The sequence below is a fragment of the Oncorhynchus nerka genome, linkage group LG15, assembly GCF_034236695.1.
Source record: "Oncorhynchus nerka isolate Pitt River linkage group LG15, Oner_Uvic_2.0, whole genome shotgun sequence".
NCBI lineage: Eukaryota > Metazoa > Chordata > Actinopteri > Salmoniformes > Salmonidae > Oncorhynchus > Oncorhynchus nerka.
The window spans coordinates 89,830,869-89,858,479 of NC_088410.1; the positions used below are offsets into that span (position 1 = coordinate 89,830,869).

Here is a 27,611-nt window from a genome sequence, read left to right on the forward strand (position 1 = left end):
GGTGTGGGTGTTGGAAATGCTTTTGGCTGTTAATCTGCTTCTGTTCTATAGGTGGCGCTGTGGGCTCTTTTTAAACGATGGGTCTCAATCTCTCAAAGGCCCTAGGATCCAGGTGGGTCTGCCAAGGGGTGATGATATTAACAAACAATCATTTTGATCCAAATGTGCAAATTGTCCCAACAGATCCATAAGTAAGATGGATTCTTTTAAATATGTTACTGTGTTACTGGACTATTAACAGATTTGGCTCATTAATCTATACGGTCAAAATAATGATGATCCACACTTATTTGAAAAAACATTTAATACTTTATCAAGCCTACAACCAATACAATACTCTATTATTATGGTGGGAGATTACAATACAGTTTTAAATACCTTAATGGATCATAAAGGACAACACACTACAAACTATCACCCTTGTGCACTTAAGGAAATCACTGATATCATGGATATCATTACATTTACATTTAAGTCATTTAGCAGACGCTCTTATCCAGAGCGACTTACAAATTGGTGCATTCACCTTATGACATCCAGTGGAACAGCCACTTTACAATAGTGCATCTAAATCTTTTAAGGGGGGTGAGAAGGATTACTTTATCCTATCCTAGGTATTCCTTAAAGAGGTGGGGTTTCAGGTGTCTCCGGAAGGTGGTGATTGACTCCGCTGTCCTGGCGTCGTGAGGGAGTTTGTTCCACCATTGGGGGGCCAGAGCAGCGAACAGTTTTGACTGGGCTGAGCGGGAACTGTACTTCCTCAGTGGTAGGGAGGCGAGCAGGCCAGAGGTGGATGAACGCAGTGCCCTTGTTTGGGTGTAGGGCCTGATCAGAGCCTGGAGGTACTGAGGTGCCGTTCCCCTCACAGCTCCGTAGGCAAGCACCATGGTCTTGTAGCGGATGCGAGCTTCAACTGGAAGCCAGTGGAGAGAGCGGAGGAGCGGGGTGACGTGAGAGAACTTGGGAAGGTTGAACACCAGACGGGCTGCGGCGTTCTGGATGAGTTGTAGGGGTTTAATGGCACAGGCAGGGAGCCCAGCCAACAGCGAGTTGCAGTAATCCAGACGGGAGATGACAAGTGCCTGGATTAGGACCTGCGCCGCTTCCTGTGTGAGGCAGGGTCGTACTCTGCGGATGTTGTAGAGCATGAACCTACAGGAACGGGCCACCGCCTTGATGTTATTTGAGAACGACAGGGTGTTGTCCAGGATCACGCCAAGCTTCTTCGCGCTCTGGGAGGAGGACACAATGGAGTTGTCAACCGTGATGGTGAGATCATGGAACGGGCAGTCCTTCCCCGGGAGGAAGAGCAGCTCCGTCTTGCCGAGGTTCAGCTTGAGGTGGTGATCCGTCATCCACACTGATATGTCTGCCAGACATGCAGAGATGCGATTCGCCACCTGGTCATCAGAAGGGGGAAAGGAGAAGATGAATTATGTGTCGTCTGCATAGCAATGATAGGAGAGACCATGTGAGGTTATGACAGAGCCAAGTGACTTGGTGTATAGCGAGAATAGGAGAGGGCCTAGAACAGAGACCTGGGGGACACCAGTGGTGAGAGCATGTGGTGAGGAGACAGATTCTCGCCACGCCACCTGGTAGGAGCGACCTGTCAGGTAGGACGCAATCCAAGCGTGGGCCGCGCCGGAGATGCCCAACTCGGAGAGGGTGGAGAGGAGGATCTGATGGTTCACAGTATCGAAGGCAGCCGATAGGTCTAGAAGGATGAGAGCAGAGGAGAGAGAGTTAGCTTTAGCAGTGCGGAGCGCCTCCGTGATACAGAGAAGAGCAGTCTCAGTTGAATGACTAGTCTTGAAACCTGACTGATTTGGATCAAGAAGGTCATTCTGAGAGAGATAGCGGGAGAGCTGGCCAAGGACGGCACGTTCAAGAGTTTTGGAGAGAAAAGAAAGAAGGGATACTGGTCTGTAGTTGTTGACATCGGAGGGATCGAGTGTAGGTTTTTTCAGAAGGGGTGCAACTCTCGCTCTCTTGAAGACGGAAGGGACGTAGCCAGCGGTCAGGGATGAGTTGATGAGCGAGGTGAGGTAAGGGAGAAGGTCTCCGGAAATGGTCTGGAGAAGAGAGGAGGGGATAGGGTCAAGCGGGCAGGTTGTTGGGCGGCCGGCCGTCACAAGACGCGAGATTTCATCTGGAGAGAGAGGGGAGAAAGAGGTCAGAGCACAGGGTAGGGCAGTGTGAGCAGAACCAGCGGTGTCGTTTGACTTAGCAAACGAGGATCGGATGTCGTCGACCTTCTTTTCAAAATGGTTGACGAAGTCATCTGCAGAGAGGGAGGAGGGGGGAGGGGGATGAGGATTCAGGAGGGAGGAGAAGGTGGCAAAGAGCTTCCTAGGGTTAGAGGCAGATGCTTGGAATTTAGAGTGGTAGAAAGTGGCTTTAGCAGCAGAGACAGAAGAGGAAAATGTAGAGAGGAGGGAGTGAAAGGATGCCAGGTCTAGTATCAGGAATCAAGGTAACTCCCAGATGCAGGTACGTCAAATTGACAATGGTTTCATTTTCCAACAGGGGCAGGCAATAGAAAGGTCAAGACAGGCAGGGGTCAGTGAACCAGAGGTGGGGCAACCGTACGGATGGCAGGCAGGCTCAGGGTCAGGGTAGGCAGAGGTCAAACATTCTAATGGTGGGACAAAGGTACAGGTCGGCAGGCAGGCTCAGGGTCAGTGGCAGGCAGAATGGTCAGGCAGGAGGGCTCAGAGTCAGGACAGGCAAGGGTCAAAACCAGGAGGGTGAGAAAAAGAGAGACTGGGAAAAGAAAGCATTGACGAACAAGACGAACTGGCAACGGACAAACAGAGAACACAGGTGTAAATACACAAGGGATAATGGGGAAGATGGGCGACACCTGGAGGGGGGTGGAGACAATCCCAAGGACAGGTGAAACAGATCAGGGTGTGACAACTAGTGGATATATGGAGGCTTAAATGTCTTGACTTAGTTAGATATACACTACCAGTCAAACGTTTGGACACACCTACTCATTCAAGGGTTTTACTTTATTTGTCCTATTTTCTATATTGTAGAATAATAGTGAAGACATCAAAACTATGAAATAGCACATGGAATCATGTAGTAACCAAAAAAGTGTTAAAACATTTTATTTTAGATTTTAGATTCTTCAAAGTAGCCATCCTTTGCCTTGATGACAGCTTTGCACACCGTACATGGCGGAGGCTCAATGAAGCTAGTCGTCTTGACTACTTTTTTTATAGCATTCTTGCTGGCACCAAAAGTTAGAATGCGGTGGGACCATCAAATAATTGGCATATACGTTACTCTTACAGAATTTCCACGTGGGCGAGGATATTGGAAATGTTATCAAATCCAATTTGATGACAACTTGTTTTTAAACCAGGACTGAATCATTTTTAACTGACTTTTTCCATCACAAGTACAGCAGATCACCTTATTGTATTGGACGCTTACAAATGTGCCTTTAGAGGCCTTGCAATGCAATACTCATATTTAAAACAAAAAACATGTTGGTTAAAATAGTTCATATTAACAAAGGAAATAGAGGAACTAACAGTACAGGTAGATATCAAGAAAAACTATACCACAGACGAACAGAATAAGTTAGAGGAAAAACAAAAAATAACTTATTCAAGAAATATCAACTGGAATATATTATTTTTTTTAAATAAAAGAGACTGGATGAAATATGTGGAAACATTCCCAAAATTATTTTTTCATCTTCAACATAGAAATGCTACCAAAAATGATTTACAAAACATGTTATAAATGACAGAGTCACCCATGATTCATCAAACAATATTTTGAAAGAGGAAGCAAAGTATTTTAAGCATGTTTTCATTTCAGTTTTCTCCATCTCCACTAACCAAAGTTAATTGTAAGGATTGTTTTTCTATCAATAATGTAAAATTAACATCTGTATAGAAATACTCATGTGAAGGCCAATTGCAGAGGAGAAACTTCTTGATGCAATTAAAGCCTTAGCAGTTGAGATCAATCAAAACTGTTTTGATGTACTCAGAGGACTGCTTTCAGCATGTTTTAACCACTCCTATAAAAATAGTAGATTACTCAACAAGGTCTGAATTCACTATTACTGAAGCAGAACCCAGGTGGTAAATATAAAGATCAAGGCCATATAAAAATGGGGGGCCCCAAAGAGTTCAGTCTTGTGAGGCAAAAATTCCAACAAAATGTATAGCACACAGAATTAAAAAGCTCTTGTCAGATATATTCATCCTAATCAGACATATTTTTTTTGACATGGATAATATAAGAAACAATATAACACTATGAAGCATCAGGGAAACCAGGCCTGGTATTCATAGCTCATTTTGAAAATACATTTGATAAGGTACGACTGGAATTTATATATAAATGCCTCAAATATTTCAATTTTGGAGAATCATTTATACAATTGGTTAAGTTATGAATAGTAGCCCTAGGTGTAAAATAGTAAATAATAGCTACTTCTCAGAAATTATTAAACTGTCAAGAGGAGTAAAACAAGGTTGGCACTGTCGACATATCTATTTATTATGGCCATCAAAAAGGTTAGCTATTAAAATCTGACCCAACAATACTATTAAGGGACTAGTAATCCAGTGTCACTTTACGCTGATGATTCATGTTCCTTTAAATCCACAATTTGGATCCCTCCATAGCCTCAGAGGATCTAGATCATTTTTCTAACATCTCTGGATTACAACCAATTTATGATAAGTATACTATATTATTTATTGGAGCACAAAAAATACCACTTGTACGTTACTGTGTAGTTTACTAATAAAATAGTCTGACGGTGATGTGAACATACTCAGTATCCACTAAGAGCAAAACCAGATGGGATGGTGTAACGCTGCAGAATACTGTGGTGGCCATGCTGGGTAAGTGTGCCTTGAAATCTAAACAAATCACCAACTGTGTCACCAGCAAAGCACCCTCACACTATCACACCTCCTCCTCCATGCTTCATGTAGGGACCACATAATCAGACATATTCTGCTCACCTACCCCTGTGTCTCACACAGACACCATGGTTGGAACCAAAAATCTCAAATTTGGACTCAAATTTAGACTCAAAGGACAGATTTCCACCAGTCTAATGTCCATTGCTCGTGTTTCTTGGCCCAAGCAACTTTCTTCTTATTGGTGTCCTGTAGTAGTGTTTTTTTTGCAGCAATTCGACCATGAAGGCCTGATACATGTAGTCTCCTTTGAACAGTTGATGTTGAGATGTGTCTCTTACTTGAACTCTGTGAAGCATTTATTTAGGCTGCAATTTCTGAGGCTGGGAACTCTAATGAACTTATCCTCTGCAACAGAGGTACCGCTGGGTCTTCCTTTCCTGTGGCGGTCCTCATGAGAGCCAGTTTCATTATAGTGCTTGATGGTATTTGCAACTGCACTTGAAGAAACTTTTAAAATTCTTGAAATTTTCCGCATTGACTGACCTTCATGTCTTAAAGTAATGATGGACTGTCATTTCACTTTGCTTATTTGAGCTGTTCTTGTCATAATATGGACTTGGTCTTTTACCAAACAGGGCTATCTTCTGTATACGACCCCTACCTTGGCTCAAATGCATGACGAAGGAAAGAAATTCCACAAATTAACTTTTAACAAGGCACACCTGTTAATTGAAACGCATTCCAGGTGACTAACTCATGAAGCTGGCTGAGAGAATGCCAAGAGTGTGCAAAGCTCTCATCAAGGCAAATGGTGGCTACTTTGAAGAGTCTCAAATTTAACATATGTTTTGATTTGTTTAACACTCTTTTTGGTTACTACATGATTCCATATGTGTTATTTCAAAATGTTGATGTCTTCTTTTGGTGCTCTCCATGTGTAGCTTGTTTTTGGTTGCAGTTTCAAGAATAGCTGAAGAATTGCAACATTTACAGTACCTGGAGTTTACTCTTTAAATATCACTGCTGGGTGATCTGAAAAGTCATACATTAATTTATTATCTGAACTCTTGTGAAACATCACTGCCCATTTAAAAAATATATATACAATATCTGGATGGTGTTCAGAGATACATGGGAGGGGTTGAGGGTTGCTGAAGGAAGGGACTAAAAACAAACAAAATATAAATAATGTGAAATATAGTGTGTCCGTAAAAAAAAAAATATATATATATATATATATATATATATATATGTATACGCTAGAAGTAGAAGCCTAAGTGTTGTTGTCCATTAGTTTACTCCAATTAGGGTGGAAATGTGCATCCTTTGTCCTGATCTTGACCACATTGTGAATGTGCTAACATTTCCATGCTATTAAAATGTGCTTTTTTATCCGTGTCCGCATTGTCACTAGATTCTCTGGTACCTCCATGTATGCACATTATATGACATATATTCTTTAAAAATAATATTTAATGATCTATTTTAAGAAACATATATATGAAATTGGGCATGCAATTTATTCAAAAGTTAAAATTCTGACCCCTAGCCCCATGAACACATCCCTGCGTCAATTTAAGTAATATAATTTTAAAAATCCCCATCAAAATCCATCAGTTTAAACTAGAGATATCAGTTTTTTGCATGGGTTGCGTCTCAATCCACCACATCCACCTGTCGTCCTTCCGCATCTGCGGTGGAAGGTGGCGGAGCTACAGCAGCGTTTGTCAGACCATGAGACATCCGACAATCGGTCTTCTCAAAAAAACATCTGTGCAGTTTGGACTAGTCTGAATTCGTATTGCTGATGTGCCCATTTCTGTCTGTAGCTTCTGAACCGTTTACACTTCAAGCTAATATGACCCCACAATGGAAAGGGCAGACTCTCACGAACATGATGGTGTTTTGCTCTATGACCGACACAAGTGTCACAAGACTCTTCAGAAGGTAACTGATAGAGGTCATTTTGTGACACAATTTTTTTAAATTTTTTTTTTATTTAACCTTTATTTTACTAGGCAAGTCAGTTAAGAACAAATTCTTATTTTCAATGACGGCCTAGGAACAGTGGGTTAACTGCCTGTTCAGGGGCAGAACGACAGATTTTGTACTTTGTCAGCTCGGGGATTTGAACTTGCAACCTTTCGGTACCTGTCCAATGCTCTAACCACTAGGCTACCCTGCCGCCCCACAAATAAGTGATTCAATATGTGTCCAAAAAACTTAAATATTTCCTGAGCTTTCTTATACATCCTTATACCTCGAGACTTCAAAACCTTATTCCTTCTGATTCTTTTTTTACCGGTTGTTAGAGGACGGCTGTTAGAACCAGGTATAAATGGGCTAGATAGTCAGGTTTATCAACTCTAAATGGCTAAATATTAGTACTACAATTCTATTTGACACAAGGTATGAATCCCAGTGTTTCCAGTGGATTTGCAGTTCACCAGGCCAGGCTCATTAATTTGACATGATGACAAGTGGGAACGCTGTGGTTGTGAAAACAGCTCATAAGGTCAGCTGTGGCACACATCCCTCACATACACATGTCACAGAATCACAAGTCCTTTAACAATCTACTGTAGGCAAAGGGCTTGCAGAGCTCAGGGGAATTCTCATCAAATGCTCTGCTTGTAGAATAGGCCTTTCTTACTTTTGTCTTCAGATGAGAAGTTTTGATATTCCAACAATGAATGGCCTCCCCAATTGAATAGAATCTCAGATATAAGTCATAGAATTATACACTATTTTGCATGTAATTTTAGTCTTCATCAAACCAAGACTGCAGGGGTGATTAAATCTTTATGACTACAAAATGAAAATTGGTGTTCTGACACAGAGTATAACAGCAAAAATTCACCACCCTTTAAGCTCTGCCAGAAAACACTCATGCATACCATAGCATAATGCTATTTTCATCCAGCCATGTCCATATGCAGGACACTGACTGACCAGCACAATCCTTCCATGATGAACAAAGGTACAATTGCCTCTCTATAAACAAAGCATTATAAAAAATAAATATGTTTCAACTGAGAAAGAGAGAGAAAGAGAGAGACACGGTCTGTAGAATCATATTTCTGCTAATGCTGTCCTTTTGCATATCAACAACAACAGAAAACGAACAGACAAAGAAAGAAGACAACTCTGAGCTTACCTTCTCTGTGGATTGGAAGGTGCCAAAGAATATGGGGATAAAGGCCAGCCAGATCTTACCTTCTCTGTGGACTGGGAGGTGCCAAAGAAGATGGGAATGAAGGCCAGCCAGACTATACAGGTGGTGTACATGGTGAAGCCGATGGGCTTGGCCTCATTGAAGGTCTCCGGCACCCCCCGGGTCTTGATGGCGTACACCGTGCAGGTGACCATGAGCAGCATGCTGTAACCCAGCAGGCAGATCAGTGAAAGGTCAGAGATGTCACATTTGAGCACACCACGGGCCATGTCCGGATTGGCCGTGCGCTGGTCCTCGTAGTCGATGATGGCCTGAGATGGGTCTACCCCAAACCAGATACACACCCCCAGTAGCTGCACCAACGTCAGGCTTAAGGTGATGACCAGCTGGGAGGCTGGGGAGATGAACCTGGGGGCGCTCACCGACATGGATCCCTGCTCGAAGATGCGGTAGATGCGGTTAGTCTTGGTGAGCAGGGCTGCGTAGCTGATACTCATCCCCAGACCCAGGAAGATCCGTCTGAGGGAGCAGATGCCAACATCAGGGGCAGAAATCATGAGGAAGGTGGTGGCATAGCACATGAAGATACCAGTCAGCAGAACGTAGCTGAGCTCGCGGCCTGACGCCTTGACGATGGGTGTGTCGTTGTAGCGGATGAAGGTGACCACCACGAACAGAGTGGCCATGATGCCCGCTACGGAGATGAGGACAGGGATGATGGCCCATGGGGAGCTCCACTCCAGCTTGACAATGGGGATGGGACGGCAGGCAGTGTGGTTCTCGTTGGGACGCAGGTCAAAGCGACACATCTTGCAGCTGTAGGTGTCTGACTGGTACTGGTAGCCGTTGCAGCGCTCGCAGTGCCAGCAGCAAGGGATGCCCTTCACTATCTTCTTGCGCTCTCCAGCCTGGCAGGGGTGGCTGCAGATGGAGTAAGGGATCTGACGACCTCCACCTGGCCAGTGCATTGCTCGGATCTGAGGGGGGGTGGAGAGGAGATGAGGGGTACAGTCAAACACTTCACAAATAACTAACACTGTAACCCATAAACAGTCTCTTCTTGCTTAATAGCAATTACCACTGGCATACAGTTAGTTTTCGGGCTTCTTTCTCCTCTCCATTAAAAAGTCTATTACACATAATCACTATTTGTCTTATTGAAAGGATATATTTAGTGTTATGTTATTAACTTTTTTTTGCCATCAATGGTGGTTGTTAAATTCATAGGCGGAAAACGCATCCCCAAATGTGTATTTAATTAACAGCTATAAGAATCCTATTAAACTAAAAGCTCCTTTGGAAAGAGAATTGGCGCACACCACAGGACTAGCATTTACACCACATTTACAATAACATTCACTGTCTTCCACCATTCACACAGCGTTGAGGTACAGACCCAGGTCGACTCCATGGAAACAAATTTATTTTTTCTTTCAATCTTTCTTTGCCCAAGGCCATCTCTTCATATTCCATTCAAACATTATTTGCAGGGCCGGCTTCATGTAATTCATTGTTATAGATTTGTAAGCTCCTGTGTCCACAACTCCACCATATTGTTTCACCAAGACAGTGGATGGTATCTGTTTTTAAGCTCTTATTGTTTTCTTTTCATCCCAGTCACTTGTTGTTAATCATTAAAGCACCCTCTGGATGTTTGCACCATTGAAGACATGTGCACAAAGCCGTAGCTAATGGTTAAGGAGGAATTACTGAGCAAAGGAAGCACTAAAGTAGAACCAACAGATAACTATATTCCATCAAAGTTTCTTTGGGAGCAGAACCACTGACACCAAATGGTGAAACAGGTAAAGGTCATTTGGAGAGCATACGTCTGATAATATAACTAAAGTACTGTATCTGCATATTAAATATATAAAAAATAAATGCTTACGTTCAGATAGAGCTGTTCGGTCCAGTGGCCGATGATTTTGTACTCAGCTGTTCTGTTTCTGATCTGGTACTGATAAATCTCATAGCGACCAGGGGCGTCTCCATTCTCATTGAAGAGCACTGGGTTGCCAGCTATTCCTGAAGGACAGAGGAGAGAGAGAGTGAAAGCATTAGTTTGAATTGTAATATATATATATGTATATATATTACAATATATATATACACTGCTCAACAAAAATAAAGGGAACACTTCAACAACACAATGTAACTCCAAGTCAATCACACTTCTGTGAAATCAAACTGTCCACTTAGGAAGCAACACTGATTGACAATAAATTTCACATGCCGTTGTGCAAATGGAATAGACAACAGGTGGAAATTATAGGCAATTAGCAAGACACCCCCAATAAAGGAGTGGTTCTGCAGGTGGTGACCACAGACCACTTCTCAGTTCCTATGCTTCCTGGCTGATGTTTTGGTCACTTTTGAATGCTGGCGAAGCTTTCATTCTAGTGGTAGCATGAGACGGAGTCTACAACCCACACAAGTGGCTCAGGTAGTGCAGCTCATCCAGGATGGCACATCAATGCGAGCTGTGGCAAGAAGGTTTGCTGTGTCCGTCAGTGTAGTGTCCAGAGCATGGAGGCGCTACCAGGAGACAGGCCAGTGCATCATGAGACGTGGGGGAGGCCGTAGGAGGGCAACAACCCATCAGCAGGACCGCTACCTCCGCCTTTGTGCAAGGAGGAGAATGAGGAGCACTGCCAGAGCCCTGCAAAATGACCTCCAGCAGGCCACAAATGTGCATGTGTCTGCTCAAACGGTCAGAAACAGACTCCATGAGGCTGGTATGAGGGCCCGACGTCCACAGGTGGGGGTTGTGCTTACAGCCCAACACCGTGCAGGACGTTTGGCATTTGCCAGAGAACACCAAGATTGGCAAATTTGCCACTGGCGCCCTGTGCTCTTCACAGATGAAAGCAGGTTCACACTGAGCACATGTGACAGAGGTGACAGGGTCTGGAGATGCCGTGGAGAACGTTCTGCTGCCTGCAACATTCTCCAGCATGACCGGTTTGGCGGTGGGTCAGTCATGGTGTGGGGTGGCATTTCTTTGGGGATTCGCACAGCCCTCCATGTGCTTGCCAGAGGTAGTCTGACTGCCATTAGGTACGGAGATGAGATCCTCAGACCTCTTGGGAGACCATATGCTGGTGCGGTTGGCCCTGGGTTCCTCCTAATGCAAGACAATGCTAGACCTCATGTGGCTGGAGTGTGTCAGCAGTTCCTGCAAGAGGAAGGCATTGATGCTATGGACTGGCCCGCCCATTCCCCAGACCTGAATCCAATTGAGCACATCTGGGACATCATGTCTCGCTCCATCCACCAACAGACTGTCCAGGAGTTGGCGGATGCTTTAGTCCAGGTCTGGGAGGAGATCCCTCAGGAGACCATCCGCCACCTCATCAGGAGCATGCCCAGGCATTGTAGGGAGGTCATACAGGCATGTGGAGGCCACAGACACTACTGAGCCTCATTTTGACTTGTTTTAAGGACATTACATCAAAGCTGGATCAGCCTGTAGTGTGGTCTTCCACTTTAATTTAGAGTGTGACTCCAAAATCCAGACCTCCATGGGTTGATAAATTTGATTTCCATTGATAATTTTAGTGTGATTTTGTTGTCAGCACATTCAACTATGTAAAGAAAGAAGTATTTAATAAGAATATTTCATTCATTCAGATCTAGGATGTGTTATTTTAGTGTTCCCTTTATTTTTTGGAGCAGTGTATATATATGCATACACACACAAGTACCAGTCAAAAGTTTGGACACACTCATTCAAGGGTTTTTCTTTATTTTTACTATTTTCTACATTGTAGAATAATATTGAAGACATCACAACTATGAAATAACAAATATGGAATCATATAGTAACCAAAAATCTGTTAAACAAATAAAAATATATATATATATTTGAGATTCTTCAAAGTAGCCACACTTTGTCTTGATGACAGCTTTGCACACTCATGGCATTCTATCAACCAGCTTCACCTGGAATGCTTTTCCAACTGTCTTGAAGGAGTTCCCACATATGCTGGGCACTTGTTGGCTCCTTTTCCTTCACTCTGTGGTTCAACTCATCCCAAACCCTCTCAACTGATTGTGGATACCAAGTCGTCTGATGCAGCACACCATCACTCTCCTTCTTGGTCAAATAGCCCTTAATCAGCCTGGTGGTGGGTCATTGTCCTGTTGGAAAACAAATGATTCTCCCACTAAGTGCAAACCAGATGGGATGGTGTATCACTACAGAATTCTGTGGTAGCCATGCTGATTAAGTGTGCTTTGAATTCTAAACAAATCACAGACAGTGTCACCAGCAAAGCAACCCACACCAACACACCTCCTCCTCCATGCTTCACGGTGGGAACCACACATGCAGAGATCATCCGTTCACCTAGTTTGTGTCTCACAAAGACACGGCGGTTGGAACCAAAATGCGCAAATTTGGACACATGAGACCAAAGGACAGATTCCCACTGGTCTAATGCCCATTGCTTGTGTTTCTTGGCACAAGCAAGTCTCTTCTTATTATTGGTGTCCTGTAGTAGTAGTGGTTTCTTTGCAGAAATTCAACCATCAAGGCCTGATTCACGCAGTCTCCTCTGAACAGTTGACTTTGAGATGTGTCTCTTACTTGAACTCTATGAAGCATTTATTTGGGCTGCAATTTTTGAGGCTGGTAACTCTAATGAACTTAGTATCATAGTGCTTGATGGTTTTTGCAACTGCACTTGAAGAAACTTTCACCATTTTTTAAACTTTTCTGGAATGACTGATCTTCCTGTTTTAAAGCAATGATGGACTGTCATTTCTCTTTGCCTTTTTGAGCTGCTCTTACCATAATATGAACTTCTACCTTCTCACAAACCAACCTTCTCACAACACAACCCTTTTGCTCAGCCTCATTAAGAAGGAAAGAAATTCCACAATTTAACTTTTAACAAGGCACACCTATTAATTTAAATGGATTCCATGTGACTACCTCATGAAGCTGGTTGAGAGAATGCCAAGAGTGTGCAAAGCTGTCATCACAGCAAAGGGTGGCTACTTTGAAGAATCTCAAATATATTTTGATTTGTTTAACACTTTTTTCAAACACCCCTACTGTATGCATATATATATATAAAAAAAGATATACAAAAAAGTCAAAGCAGAATATGCAAATGTAGGCAGGTAACCAAAATAAATATGAAAATTCAACTTCTCTATTCAAGAAAGTTTGAAATGTAACTTGTGGGGTGAGGAGAGAATAAGTGGCATATGCTGATTGTATATTCTCTCTCTGGTCTGTTCTGTCTAGGGGTTTCTGCCTAGTCAAATCATCTCTTCAGTCATCTATTAAAATGTTTTCTTCCATTCTCTAAGTGAGAACTGTGGGTGGGGGGATTTTGGGAAACAGCTTTTGTGAGAATAATGTCAAACTACAATGTGTTACTGTGTAGTGTTATCGCACACTGAAATTCTTTGTTAATGTTTTTCCCCACTATGTTTTGCCATTCGAGCTATAGTAATGGTATGTCACATGACTTAGAAGCCAAATGTCTGCAGATTCTCACCATCAACAAAACAGTCCCCACTACACAACAAACAATACACAACGACATATTTTCCTGAGATTCTCCTTTGTGACATTATAAATTATTTAAACTACACAACAACATTTACTTCCCAAAGAAGCCCCTTTGAATATATTAAGTATAGCATCACTGCTCTCTGCTGAGGATGCAAAGAGTACGTCCCTATCGACTTCCACTTCAAAACTCAAGTTTGAACATGCAGCAGTACACCGCCATCCACTGATGGAAGGCGTAAGGCGCTGGCATTTCTCTTTTCATGCCTGGCTTATCAACAAGTCTCCCCAAGCACAATGGGTGTCCCATCTTACAAACAAGGGGGAAAGCCTGGATGATCTCGGCGGTTCGGATTTCTGCTGAAGAGTATGCTTTTTCCTTGTCTTTGTTTAGCGTCAGGCGGAAGACGTACGCAGCAGCCTAATCCACATCTCGATGAGCCAGCCCCTCTGGATTAAGGATTTACTGTGAGCTCAGCCGTGCCTCAGCGACAATGCAGCCCCACATCTCACAGCAAAAGAAGCAGATGAGAGGGATTACAGCAGATGTTATTTATGAAGGAGATATGTTTAAAAAACACTCTCCATGAGTGTAATCATTTGTATCATTTCTATCTGGGATTATAATCATAGTATTTTTCCATTACAATTTCTTTTTTTTACAAAAAGACATAGCTTTCCCACTGGCTCAGTTGGAGCTGTGTATTAGGGCGTGTTAAGGCTTTGAGGCCGTAGCCCATCACATGGCACTGGCACCATGCTGTCACTGTGAAAGGAAAATGGATCCTGACTGCCACATTGGTGCTTTCAGACACTAATGTGGCACCACAGCCTGCCACTGCAGATCTAATTACATTTAACAGTTTACGGTCTTTTGGTCATGCTTGCTGCTCCAATCTGAGGTTGGCCCAGAGATTATTGGCATCTCTTAACCAGGCTGTTCTCTAGATGGACTGTATGTTCATGGCATGCCTTCTGGCATGCATGTCCTCATATATGTATGAGTTTTAGCCAACTTCTCAGACTATCGTTGTCATGCAGGCATGCCGTTGCAATACTGTCTTGTCATACATGGCATGACAACGATAGTAAGAGAAGCTGGTTGAAGATCACACAGATTTAGGGACAGGCTATAGTACAGGCTATAGTACAGGCTATAGTACAGGCTATAGTACAGGCTATAGTACAGGCTACAGTACAGACTACAGTACAGGCTACAGTACAGGCTACAGTACAGGCCACAGTACAGGCCACAGTACAGGCTACAGTACAGGCCACAGTACAGGCTAAAGGAAAAGGCCACAGTACAGGCTACAGTACAGGCTACAGTAAAGGCCACAGTACAGGCCACAGTACAGGCTACAGTACAGGCCACAGTACAGGCTACAGTACAGGCAACAGTACAGGCTACAGTACAGGCCACAGTACAGGCTACAGTACAAGCTACAGTACAGGCTACAGTACAGGCCACAGAACAGGCTACAGTACAGGCCACAGTACAGGCTACAGTACAGACCACAGTACAGGCCACAGTACAGGCCACAGTACAGGCTACAGTACAGACCACAGTACAGGCCACAGTACAGGCCACAGTACAGGCCACAGAACAGGCTACAGTACAGGCTACAGTACAGGTCTGCAGATGCATGTCAGAAACATTACAGTCCAGACTTAAGGCTCAGACAAATGTTTGTGCATTGTATGTTACTTTTTAGTACCATTGTTCTCCAGAGCTACATTTAAAAGGCTTTTGGTTTGACATTATGGCTAGGGAGTAAAGTTTTTCCTGGTTAAGTTATGTAGTAAGGAAACCTCGGAGTACTAATGGAAACTGAGTATCCGAAAGGTGTATCCTCACAGCAGACTGACATAGTGATAGTGAACCACTTTAGAGTATACCATTCCAGAGCCTAAACTGAGGGCATTGTATGATACCATAAGCAAAAATCTATATATCCTCTTGCAGTACCACAGCAAAACCCTGAAGACTTGAAATTAGCTAAATATTTTCATAACTTTTATTCAGAAGTTTCCTGAAGCATATTTTCGACTACAGAAACAAGGTCCTGAGAGCAATCTTCAAAATTGCAGCCATTTTTCAGTCCTGAAAATGAAATTGAATGCACTCTCGGCGCATTGTTTAGTTTCTCTTTATGCAGTCCATTGTCCTCGGAGTCATTTCCTATTCAGGAGCCGAGCTGAGCCGTCTAACAGTTGCCACACTCACACTCACACTTCCATGCACTTAGCCTACAGACTCACTCACCCTCCAAGTGTGATATTATCTGAAGAGAAGTTCAGCAATGAATGAGCAGGGCATTTTTCCTGCTATTTTATGGTTGATTTGTCTCTCGTGATTCAACCTCTCATTATTTTTTACAATCAAGAAACATGAATAGTATGTGATTGGACTGAATACGAAAGTTGAGTCTCTCTCTGGAGAGCTCAGATAGACACGATAAGCTGATTAAACTTGATAGAGGTACAGTATATGAATCTTGTGTGATTTTAATGTTCACAACGGCGCAAAAAAATAAATGCTGTATTGTCATGTACACCGGATAGGTCAAATATGTTGTTTTACAGGGTCAGCCATAGTAGTATGGCACTGCTGGAGCAAATTAGGGTTAAATGCCTTGCTCGAGGGCAAACCTACACATTTTTTCACCTTGATAGCTCGGGTTTTCGAACTAGAGAACTTTAGGTTACTGGCCCAAAGCTCTAACCGCTAGGCTACCTGCCACCTGCAATTTAGGAAAAGGTTAAGATTATTTCAACAGAGGATTCGTGGACCGAAGGAAAAAAAATGTTCTGTCTAGGTCTCTGTTTTCTAAATGTTTCACACCAGCACTGCCATGTACTCTAGTATGTTCAGTGTTAAATGACACTATTCTGTTGGCATGTGATTGAGGAAAGAGAAGGCTGATACACATTCATACTCATCCTAGCATAACAATTATCCTCAACAATCACTAGTCATCATCCTAGCATAACAATTATCCTCAACAATCGCTACTCATCATCCTAACATAACAATTATCCTCAACAATCACAACTCATCATCCTAGCGTAACAATTATCCTCAACAATCACTAGTCATCATCCTAGCATAACAATTATCCTCAACAATCACAACTCATCATCCTAGCATAACAATTATCCTCAGCAATCACAACTCATCATCCTAGCATAACAAGTATCCTCAACAATCACTCTCTATTTGCCACATTTTCAAACCCATTACGAATTCTCTAACCAAGTAGGGCACAGTTTAACATTGCAGTCCAAGAGCCAGCTACATCCACAGAGGGATAGACTGTATGGATTATGAAGAAACTAGACAGATCCACAGGAATCATGCGGTGACACAAGTTATCTGAACAAGGATGGTGAGCTTCATTTTTAAGACCCATTGACATTTGATAAAGGTCATTATGATTGACAACAACAACAAAAAACATTATTTCGGTGAGCGAGTACATTAGAAAGTGTATGGATGATGTCATTCCCATAGCAACGATTAATACATTCCCAAACCAGAAACCGTGGATTGATGGCAGCATTTGAGTGAAACTGAAAGTGTGAACCACTGCTTTTAACCAGGGAAAGGTGACCGGAAACATGACTGAATACAGACCGAATACAAATAGTGTAGCTATTCCCTCCGCAAGGCAATCAAACAAGCTAAGCGTCAGTATAGATATATATATAGTATAGTATAGACAACGGCCAGGTCGTAGTTGCAAATGAGAACTTGTTCTCAACTAGCCTACCTGGTTAAATAAAGGTGAAATAGAGAGAAAGTAGAGTCACAATTCAACGGCTCAGACACAAGAGGTATGTGGCAGGGTCTACAGTCAATCACGGATTACAAAAAGAAAACCAAACCCATCTCGGACCAGAATGTCTTGCTCCCAGGCAGACTAAATAACTGTTTTGCCCGCTTTGAGGACAATACAGTGCCACTGACACGGCCTGCAAACAAAACCTGCGGACTCTCCTTCACTGCAGCCGAAGTGAGTAAAACATTTAAACGTGTTAACCGTCGCAAGGCTGCAGGCCCAGACGGCATCCCCAGCCGTGCCCTCAGAGCATGCGCGGACCAGCTGGCTGGTGTGTTTACGGACATATTCAACCAATCATTATCCCAGTCTGCTGTTCCCACATGCTTCAAGAGGGCCACCATTGTCCCTGTTCCCAAGAAACCTAAGGTAACTGAGCTAAATGACTACCGCCCCGTAGTACTCACTTCCGTCATCATGAAGTGCTTTGAGAGACTAGTCAAGGACCATATCACCTCCACCCTACTTGACACACTAGACCCACTCCAATTTGCTTACCGCACAAATAGGTCCACAGACGATGCAATCTCAGCCACACTGCACACTGCCCTAACCCATCTGGACAAGAAGAATACCTATGTGAGAATGCTGTTCATCGACTACATCTCAGCATTTAACACCATAGTACCTTCCAAACTTGTCATCAAGTTCGAGACCCTGGGTCTCGACCCCCTCCCTGCGCAACTGGGTACTGAACTTCCTGACGGGCCTCCCCCAGGTGGTGAGGGTAGGTAACAACATCTCCACCCCGCTGATCCTCTACACTGGGGCCCCACAAGGGTGCGTTCTGAGCCCTCTCCTGTACTCCCTGTTCACCCACGACTGCGTGGCCATGCATGCCTCCAACTCAATCATCAAGTTTGATGACGACACTACAGTGGTAGGCTTGAATGCCAACAACGACGAGACGGCCTACAGGGAGGAGGTGAGGTTCCTCGGAGTGAGGTGTCAGGAAAATAACCTCACACTCAATGTCAAAAAAACAAAGGAGATGAGGAGATGACAGCAGAGGGAGCACCCCCCTATCCACATCGATGGGACAGTAGTGGAGAGGGTAGTAAGTTTTAAGTTCCTCGGCGTACACATCACGGACAAACTGAATTGGTCCACCCACACAGACAGCGTCGTGAAGAAGGCGCAGCACCGCCTCTTCAACAACAGGAGGCTGAAGAAATTTGGCTTGTCACCAAAAGCACTCACAAAATTCTACAGATGCACAATCGAGAGCATCCTGTCGGGCTGTATCACTACCTGGTACGGCAACTGCTCCCACCACAACCGTAAGGCTCTCCAGAGGGTAGTGAGGTCTGCACAACGCATCACCGGGGGCAAACTATCTGCCCTCCAGGACACCTACACCACCCGATGTCACAGGAAGGCCATAAAGATCAAGGACAACAACCACCCGAGCCACTGCCTGTTCACCCCGCTATCATCCAGAAGGCGAGGTCAGTACAGGTGCATCAAAGCTGGGACCGAGGACTGAAAAACAGCTTCTATCTCAAGGCCATCAGACTGTTAAACAGCCACCACTAACATTGAGTGGCTGCTGTCAACACAGACTCAACTCCAGCCACTTTAATAATGGGAATTGATGGAAATTGATGTAAAATATATCACTAGCCACTTTAATTAAACAATGCTACTTCATATAATGTTTACATACCCTACATTACTCATCTCATATGTATATGTATTTACCTCCCCCTAATATCATCTACTACATCTTTATGTAATACATGTATCACTAGCCACTTTAAACTATGCCACTTTTCTTTACATACCCTACATTACTTCTCATATGTATATACTGTACTCGATACCATCTACTGCATCTTGCCTATGCCGTTCTGTACCATCACTCATTCATATATCTTTATGTACATATTCTTTTTCCCTTTACACTTGTGTGTATAAGGTAGTAGTTTTGGAATTGTTAGGTTAGATTACTCGTTGGTTATTACTGCATTGTCGGAACTAGAAGCACAAGCATTTCACTACACTCACATTAACATCTGCTAACCGTGTGTATGTGACAAATACATTTGATTTGATTTTTTTAAACTGGATGCTGATTGGCTGACAGCTGTAGTATATCAGACCATATACCACAGGTATGACCAAACATTTATTTGTATTTCTCTAATTACATTCGTAACCAGTTTATAATAGCAATAAGGCACCTCAGATGTTTGTTGTATATGGCCAATATACCATGGCTAAGGGCTGGGTCCAGGCAATCTATGTTTTGTCATGCTTAAAAATAGCCCTTTGCCGTGATATATTGGCCATATACAACACCTCGTCGGGCCTCAATGCTTAAGTATATTCCATTCTATATTCCATTCCATTTTCAATATCTAGATAGAAAATACATTTCAGTAGATAAAGAGGCATCATTGGTGCAGCCATGTATTTACAGACTATTGGCGCTATTCCACCTCAGTTCTCCAGGTGTGTTCTTTGTCCAGCTGTCCATTTCAACTAGTTGTAAGTAACAGCATGCTGAGGCTGCCTGGTCAAGGCCTGTGTTGAGGGTGAGCGATTAGGCTTGTCATGTGGCACACATTGCATGTCTAAATGGGGCCTATCTGTGTCAGGGGCCTAATGAGGGCCCTTAGTGGACTCCGTTGGCACATATGCACACACACATACGCCCACATGCACACAAACATGCCCGTACACACACACACACACACACACACGCGCACACACACACACACAGACACACACACACACACACAAGACTACATTACAGTGATGGAGCGATCATGCAGTACATTGTAACTCAGGCTTATTCGCTCCACTGAAACACTACTCTTGAGATGACTGAAAGTCAGGCCTATTTGTTCTACTGAAACACTACTCTTGAGATGACTGAAACTCAGGCCTGTTCGCTCCACTGAATGCTTTTTCGAGTTAATGGATTATCAGAAATGTGTGAAATGGGAAATAAAGAGAGGAAGAAAATGGACATGGTGTTGTGAGGATCACTAAAGGATTTCCCTGGGAATAGTCATAATAAAGGAAAGAGAGAAGACCACACAGAGATGCAGCGAGGGCCTCCAAGGGCCCAACAGAACAGATACAGTATAATGGTGATGCTCCATCTTGTCGGCCATGACAGACAAGGCCAACACTTCCCCCCTGGCAGAGACCGGAGAGGATATGATGTGGTATGAGACTTCTCGTCCGGTTGTTTACATTGCAGATTTACTCTCTCAATTCAATACAATTTCAATTTAAGGGGCTTTATTGGCATTGGAAACATATGTTTACTTTTCCAAAGAAAGTGAAATAGATAATAAACATTAATGAAATGTACAGTAAACATTACACTCAAAAGTTTGAAAAGAATTAAGACATTTCAAATGTCATATTATTTCTATATACAGTGTTCTAATGATGTGCAAATAGTTAAAGTACAAAAGGGAAAATAAATAAACATAATTAAAGGTTGTATTTACAATAGTGTTCACTGGTTGCCCTTTTCTTGTGGCAACAGGTCACAATATTGCTGCTGTGATTGCACACTGTGGTATTTCACCCAATAGATATGGGATTTTATCAAAATTGGATTTGTTTTCAAATCTTTGTGGGTCTGTGTATTCTGAGAGAAATATTTCTCTCTAATATGGTAATATATTTGCCAGGTGGTTAGGAAATGCAGCTCATCTTCCACCTCATTTTGTGGGCAGTGCACATAGCCCGTTTTCTCTTGAGATCCAGGTCTGCATTCAGCGGCCTTTCTCAATAGCAAGGCTATGCTCACTGAGTCTGTACATAGTCAAAGATTTCCTTAATTTTGGGTCAGTCACTTTGGCCAGGTATTCTGCTCTGTTTTCTTGTAAATTCTTTCCAATGTGTCAAGTAATTATCTTTTTGTTTTCTTAAGGTTTGGTTGGGTCTAATTGTGTTGCTGTCCTGAGGCTCTGTAGTGTCTATCTGTTTTTGTGAACAGAGCCCAAGGATCAGCTTGCTTAGGGGGTTCTTCTCCAGGTTAATTTCTCTGTAGGTGATGACTTTGTTATGGAAGATTTGAGAATCACTTCCTTTTAGGTGGTTGTAGAATTTAACAGCTCTTTTCTGGATTTTGATCATTAGCGGGTATCGGCCTAATTCTGCTCTGTATGCATTATTTGGTGTTTTACGACGTACACAGAGGATATTTTTGCATAATTATGAATGCAGAGTCTCAATTTGGTGTTTGGCCCATTTAGTGAATTCTTGGTTGGTGAGCAGACCCCGCCCTCACAACCATAAAGGGGAATGGGTTCTAATAACTATTCAAGTATTTTTAGACAGATCTAATACCTAATTGGTATGTCATATTTGATGTTCCTTTGTATGGCAGAGAAGGCCCTTCTTGCCTTGTCTCTCAGATCGTTCACAGCTTTGTTGACGTTACCTGTGGCGCTGATGTTTAGGCCGAGGTATGTATTGTTTTTTTGTGTGCTCTACGGCAATGGTGTCTAGATGGAATTTGTATTCATGGTTCTGGCAACTAGACCTTTTTTGGAACACCATTATTTTGTCTTACTGAGATTTACTGTCAGAGCCCATGACTGACGTAATCTGTGCAGAAGATCTAGGTGCGCTGTAGACTCTCCTTAGTTGTGGAAGGAAGCACCAGATCATCAGCAAACAGTAGACATTTGACTTCAGATTCTAGTAGGGTGAGGCCGGGTGTTGCAGACTGTGTCCCCTCGTCAATTCGTTGATATAAACTCAGGAAAAAAAGAAACGTCCCTTTTTCAAGGCCCTGTCTTTCAAAGAGAATTTGTAAAAATCCAAATAACTTCACAGATCTTCATTGTGAAGGTTTTAAACACTGTTTCCCATGCTTGTTCAATGAACCATAGATAATTAATGAACATGCACCTGTGGAAAGGTCGTTAAGACACTAACAGCTTACAGACGGTAGGCAATTAAGGTCACAGTTATGAAAACTTAGGACAATGAAGAGGCCTTTCTACTGACTCTGAAAAACACCAAAAGGAAGATGCTCAGGGTCCCTGCTCATCTGCATGAACATGCCTTAGGCATGCTGCAAGGAGCCATGAGGGCTGCAAATGTGGCCAGGTCAATAAATTGCAATGTCCGTACTGTGAGACGCCAAAGACAGCGCTACAGGGAGACAGGACAGACAGCTGATCGTCCTCGCAGTGGCAGACCACGTGTAACAACACCTGAACAGGATTGGTACATCCTAACATCACACCTGTGGGACAAGTACAGGATGGCAACAACAACTGCCAGAGTTACACCAGGAATGCACAATCCCTCCCTCAGTGCTCAGACTGTCCGCAATAGGCTGAGAGAGGCTGGACTGAGGGCAAACCCACCGTCGTTGGACCAGACAGGACTGGCAAAAAGTGCTCTTCATGGTCTGGGTCATCGGACTGAGCTTGTTGTCATTGCAGGCAATCTCAACGCTATGCATTACAGGGAAGACATCCTCCTTCCTCATGTGGTACCCTTCCTGCAGGCTCATCCTGACATGACCCTCCAGCATGACAATGCCACCAGCCATACTGCTCGTTCTGTGCATGATTTCCTGCAAGACAGGAATGCCAGGGTTCTGCCATGACCAGCGAAGAGTCAGGATCTCAATCCCATTGAGCACGTCTGGGACTTGTTGCATTGGAGGGTGAGCGCTAGGGTCATTCCCCCCAGAAATGTACTTGCAGGTGCCTTGGTGGAAGAGTGGGGTAACATCTCACAGAAAAAAACGGGCAAATCTGGTGCAGTCCATTAGGGGGAGATGCACTGCAGTACTTAATGCAGCTGGTGGCCACAGATGTTGAATCTTGTTATGTTTATACAAATATTTACACATGTTAAGTTTGCTGAAAATAAACGCAGTTGACAGAGAGGATGTTACTTTTTTTGCTGAGTTTATATGTTGAAGAGGCTGCATCCCTATCATCCCTTAAGCTGCATCCCTATCTCCCAATGGCCCTGTGGAAAGAAGTGTGGTTTTACCGATTTTAACCGCACACTTGCTGTTTGTGTACAAGGATTTAAAAATGTTGTATGTTTCTCCTCCAACACCATTTTCCATCAATTTGTATAGCAGACCCTCATGGCATATTGAGTCAAAAGCTTTTTTTTAAATCAACAAAGCATGAGACTTTGCCTTTGTTTTGGGTTGCTTGTTTGTCAATTAGGGTGTGCAGGGTGAATATGTGGTCTGTCGTACAGTAATTTGGTAAAAAGCCAATTTGACATTTGCTCAGTACATTTGCTGAGGAATTGTACGAGCCTGCTGTTAATGATAATGCAGAGGATTTTCCTAAGGTTGCTGTTGAACGGCAGTTATTGGGGTCAAATTTGTCTCCACTTTTGTGGATTGGGGAATATGTCAGATGGTAAAGAGTTTAAATATAGCCAATTGGAATTTGTGGTCTGAATATTTTATCATTTCATTTAGGATACCATCAACCCTACAGGCCTTTGTGGGTTGGAGGGTCTGTATTTTGTCCTGTAGTTCATTCAATGGAATTGAAGAATCCAGTGGGGTCTGGTAGTCTTTAATAGTTGATTCTAAGATTTGTATTTGATCATGTATATGTTTTTGCTGTTTGTTCTTTGTTATAGAGCCAAAAATATTGGAGAAGTGGTGTATCCATACATCTTCATTTTGAGTAGATAACTCTTTGTGTTGTTGTTTGTTTAGAGTTTCCCAGAAGTGGTTAGATTATAAGGATTCTTGACAGATTTCTGACTTCTTTTTCCCTAGTGTATTTCTGTATTGTTTTAAGGTTTTTGGTTGGATAGGTTTCAAAAGAAATTATTAGGTTTTTGCATTCTTCATCAAACCATTTGCCATTGTTGTTAATTTTCTTAGCTTGTCTGCTTGAACGTTTTAGATTTGCTAGGGAAGCTGAGAGGTCAGGTTTATGTTTACTACTGCCGAGTTTACACTTTCAAAATCACAGTAAAACCTTTTGCCCAGGAAATTGTCTAGAAGGGATTGAATTTGTTTTTGCCTAATTGTTTTTTGGCAGATTTCCACACCCTTTTCCTTCCATCTATAGCATTTCTTAATATTATTCCATTCCTTTAGCTTTGATCACTCATGATTGAGCACAGCTCTGTTCAAGAAGAGTGTGATTTGTTGTGATCTGATAGGGGTGTCAGTGGACTGACTGTGAACACTCTGAGAGACTCGGGGTTGAGGTCAGTGATAAAGTAGTCTACAGTACAACTGCCAGGAGATGAGCTATAGGTTACCTACCATAGGTGTCCACTCAAAGCCTACCATTGACTATGTACATACCCAGCGCCAGACAGAGCTGCAGGAGCTGTGACCCGTTTTTGTTGTCGTAGTTGTGTCTAGGGGGGCATATGGGGGAGGGAATGCTGTCACCCCTGTGTGCTGAGGGTTCCAGTTATTGTCCAGTTCTTGTCCAGTTCTGGCATTTAGGTCTCCACAGACTGGTACATGTCCTTGAGCCCGGAAATTGTTGATCTCCCCCTCTAGGATGGAGAAGCTGTTAAAGTTAAAGTATGGGGATTCTATTGGGGAGATATAGGTAGCACACAAGGATATTTTCCTCTGTTGAGATCATTTCCCTATTCATTTCTAGACAGATATAAAATGTTCCTGTTTTGATGAATTTAATAGAGTGGGTTAGCCCTGCTCTATACCAAATTAGCACATCCCCTGAGTCTCTTCCCTGTTTCACACCTGGTAGTTTGGTGGATGGGACTACCAGCTATCTGTAACCTAGAGGGCAACCAGTGGGTCCGTCTCCTTTATACCATGTTTCTTGTAGGATGGCAATGCCTGTATTTCCAATATTCTTTGATTAGGTCTGGGTTTATGCTCTTTAGGCCAAAGGCAGATGACCTCAGATCTTGTATATTCCAGGATCAGATAGTAAAAGCTTTCTGTTCCATAGTGTCTAATGTTGTTTTTGTGTGGTTTAGACCGGGACCATCACAGTAGGTGTGAGCAGAGCATATTGAGCATCTGATACATACCTCTTAGGTCACAGGATGGGGCTTGGGCGGATGTAATAGTGGGGGTTGGGCCTGTTGCTCTTCTCACGGCTTGGGCAATATGTCCTGCTGTCATGTTGAGGTCCTCTTTCTCTCTCTCTACTACTTTTCACTAAATTAACCTTTGCTATCTTCTCTAGTACTCTCAAGCTGGCTATCATACCCATAGACCATACTCATGAAAGAAGTGGACACCAGTTAATGTCCTCAGAGTTCACCTATTAGAATAAAAATGTTGATGTACTCATGATACAGTATTTAATGTACCTTGCCATGTAATTTAGAAACAATATGAGGTAGGAACTAGTTCAGATTACATTTTTTTAAACTAATATTTACATTCCTGTTTCCCCATTTGTAATTATAAGCCAGCAATATAGGTATGTACTGTATGTTTAGTGTACAGTCATTGTGTTACGATCAACTAGGAGTGGTGGGTGGAATCAGGAGCAGAGAGCAGGGTTCAGTCTTTCTTTCAAATTTATTCCCCAGCGCAACAAAACAGTCGCGCCAACACACAGGGCGTATATAAGTTGCCAGTCCAAACAACAGGACAAAATAGTCCGGAGAATAAATACACGAATAACTCACACCATCAAACACAGAGTAACACAAACAAGCCAAGTGCCTAGTGCCCTTAAATACCCTACAAACAAACCCTAATACAAAACAGGTGTACCCAATTACCCAATAACCCAAAACAAACGGAAAGGGAATCGATGGTAGCTAATAGGCCGGCGACGACGACCGCCGAGCACCGCCCGAACAGGAAGAGGCACCATCTTCGGCAAGGTTCGTGACAGTACCCCCCCCCCCCCCCTGACGCGCGGCTCCCGTAGCGCGCCGACCCCGGCCTTGAGGACGACCCGGAGGACGAGGCGCAGGGCGATCCGGGTGGAGGCGATGGAAATCCCTCAAGAGGGAAGGATCTAAAATGTCCCTCCCCGGTACCCAGCACCTCTCCTCCGGACCGTACCCCTCCCAGTCCACGAGGTACTGCAGGCCCCTCACCCGGCGTCTCGAGTCCAGAATAGCTCGTACTGTGTACGCCGGGGACCCCTCGATGTCCAGAGGGGGTGGAGGGACCTCCGGTACCTCACTGTCTTGTAGGGGACCAGCTACCGCCGGCCTGAGGAGAGACACATGAAACGAGGGGTTAATACGATAATAAGAGGGAAGTTGCAATCTATAACACACCTCGTTTATCCTCCTCAGGACTTTAAATGGCCCCACACACTGCGGCCGCAGCTTCCGGCAGGGCAGGCGGAGGGGCAGGTTTCGGGTCGAAAGCCAGACCCTGTCCCCTGGTGCGAACACCGGGGCCTCGCTGCGGTGGCGGTCAGCGTCTCTCTTCTGCCGTTCACTGGCCTGCCTGAGAGAATCCTGGACTGCCCGCCAGGTCTCTCTAGAGCGCTGTACCCACTCCTCCACCGCAGGAGCCTCAGTCTGACTCTGATGCCACGGAGCCAGGACTGGCTGGTAGCCCAGTACGCATTCGAATGGCGACATATTCGTGGACGAATGCCGAAGAGAGTTCTGGGCTAACTCTGCCCACGGGACGTACCTCGCCCATTCTCCTCGCCGGTCCTAGCCAATACGACCTCAGAAACCTGCCCACTTCCTGGTTTACTCTCTCCACCTGCCCATTACTTTCGGGGTGATAACCAGAGGTAAGGCTGACCGAGATCCCCAGACGCTCCATAAACGCCTTCCAAACCCGAGACGTGAACTGGGGACCCCGATCGGAGACGATATCCTCTGGAACCCCATAGTGCCGGAAGACGTGGGTAAATAGAGACTCTGCAGTCTGTAGGGCCGTAGGGAGACCAGGCAATGGGAGGAGACGGCAGGACTTAGAGAACCGATCCACAACGACCAGAACGGTAGTGTTCCCCTGAGATGGGGGAAGATCAGTAAGGAAATCTACCGAGAGATGGGACCATGGCCGTTGTGGAACCGGGAGGGGCTGTAACTTCCCTCTAGGAAGGTGCCTAGGAGCCTTACTCTGGGCGCATACCGAACAGGAAGAGACATAGAGCCTCACATCCCTAGCTAAGGTGGGCCACCAGTATTCCCCCTAAGACCCCGCACTGTCCTATCAATCCCCGGATGACCCGCAGACGGTAGTGTGTGGGCCCACCGAATCAACTTATCAC

At 43.8% G+C, this 27,611-nt stretch overlaps 1 protein-coding gene across 1 annotated transcript in view; it reads right to left on the reverse strand.

Moving 5' to 3' along the window:
- Positions 1-27,611, reverse strand: part of LOC115143500 (metabotropic glutamate receptor 4-like) — a 305,004-nt gene that overhangs the window by 35,625 nt on the left and 241,768 nt on the right. Inside the window, exons 8-9 of the mRNA XM_029683987.2 lie at positions 9,971-10,107; positions 8,121-9,056 (exon numbers count right to left, since the gene is read on the reverse strand). Coding sequence (XP_029539847.1) covers positions 8,121-9,056; positions 9,971-10,107 — 1,073 coding nt within the window. The remainder of the gene's footprint in view (positions 1-8,120; positions 9,057-9,970; positions 10,108-27,611) is intronic.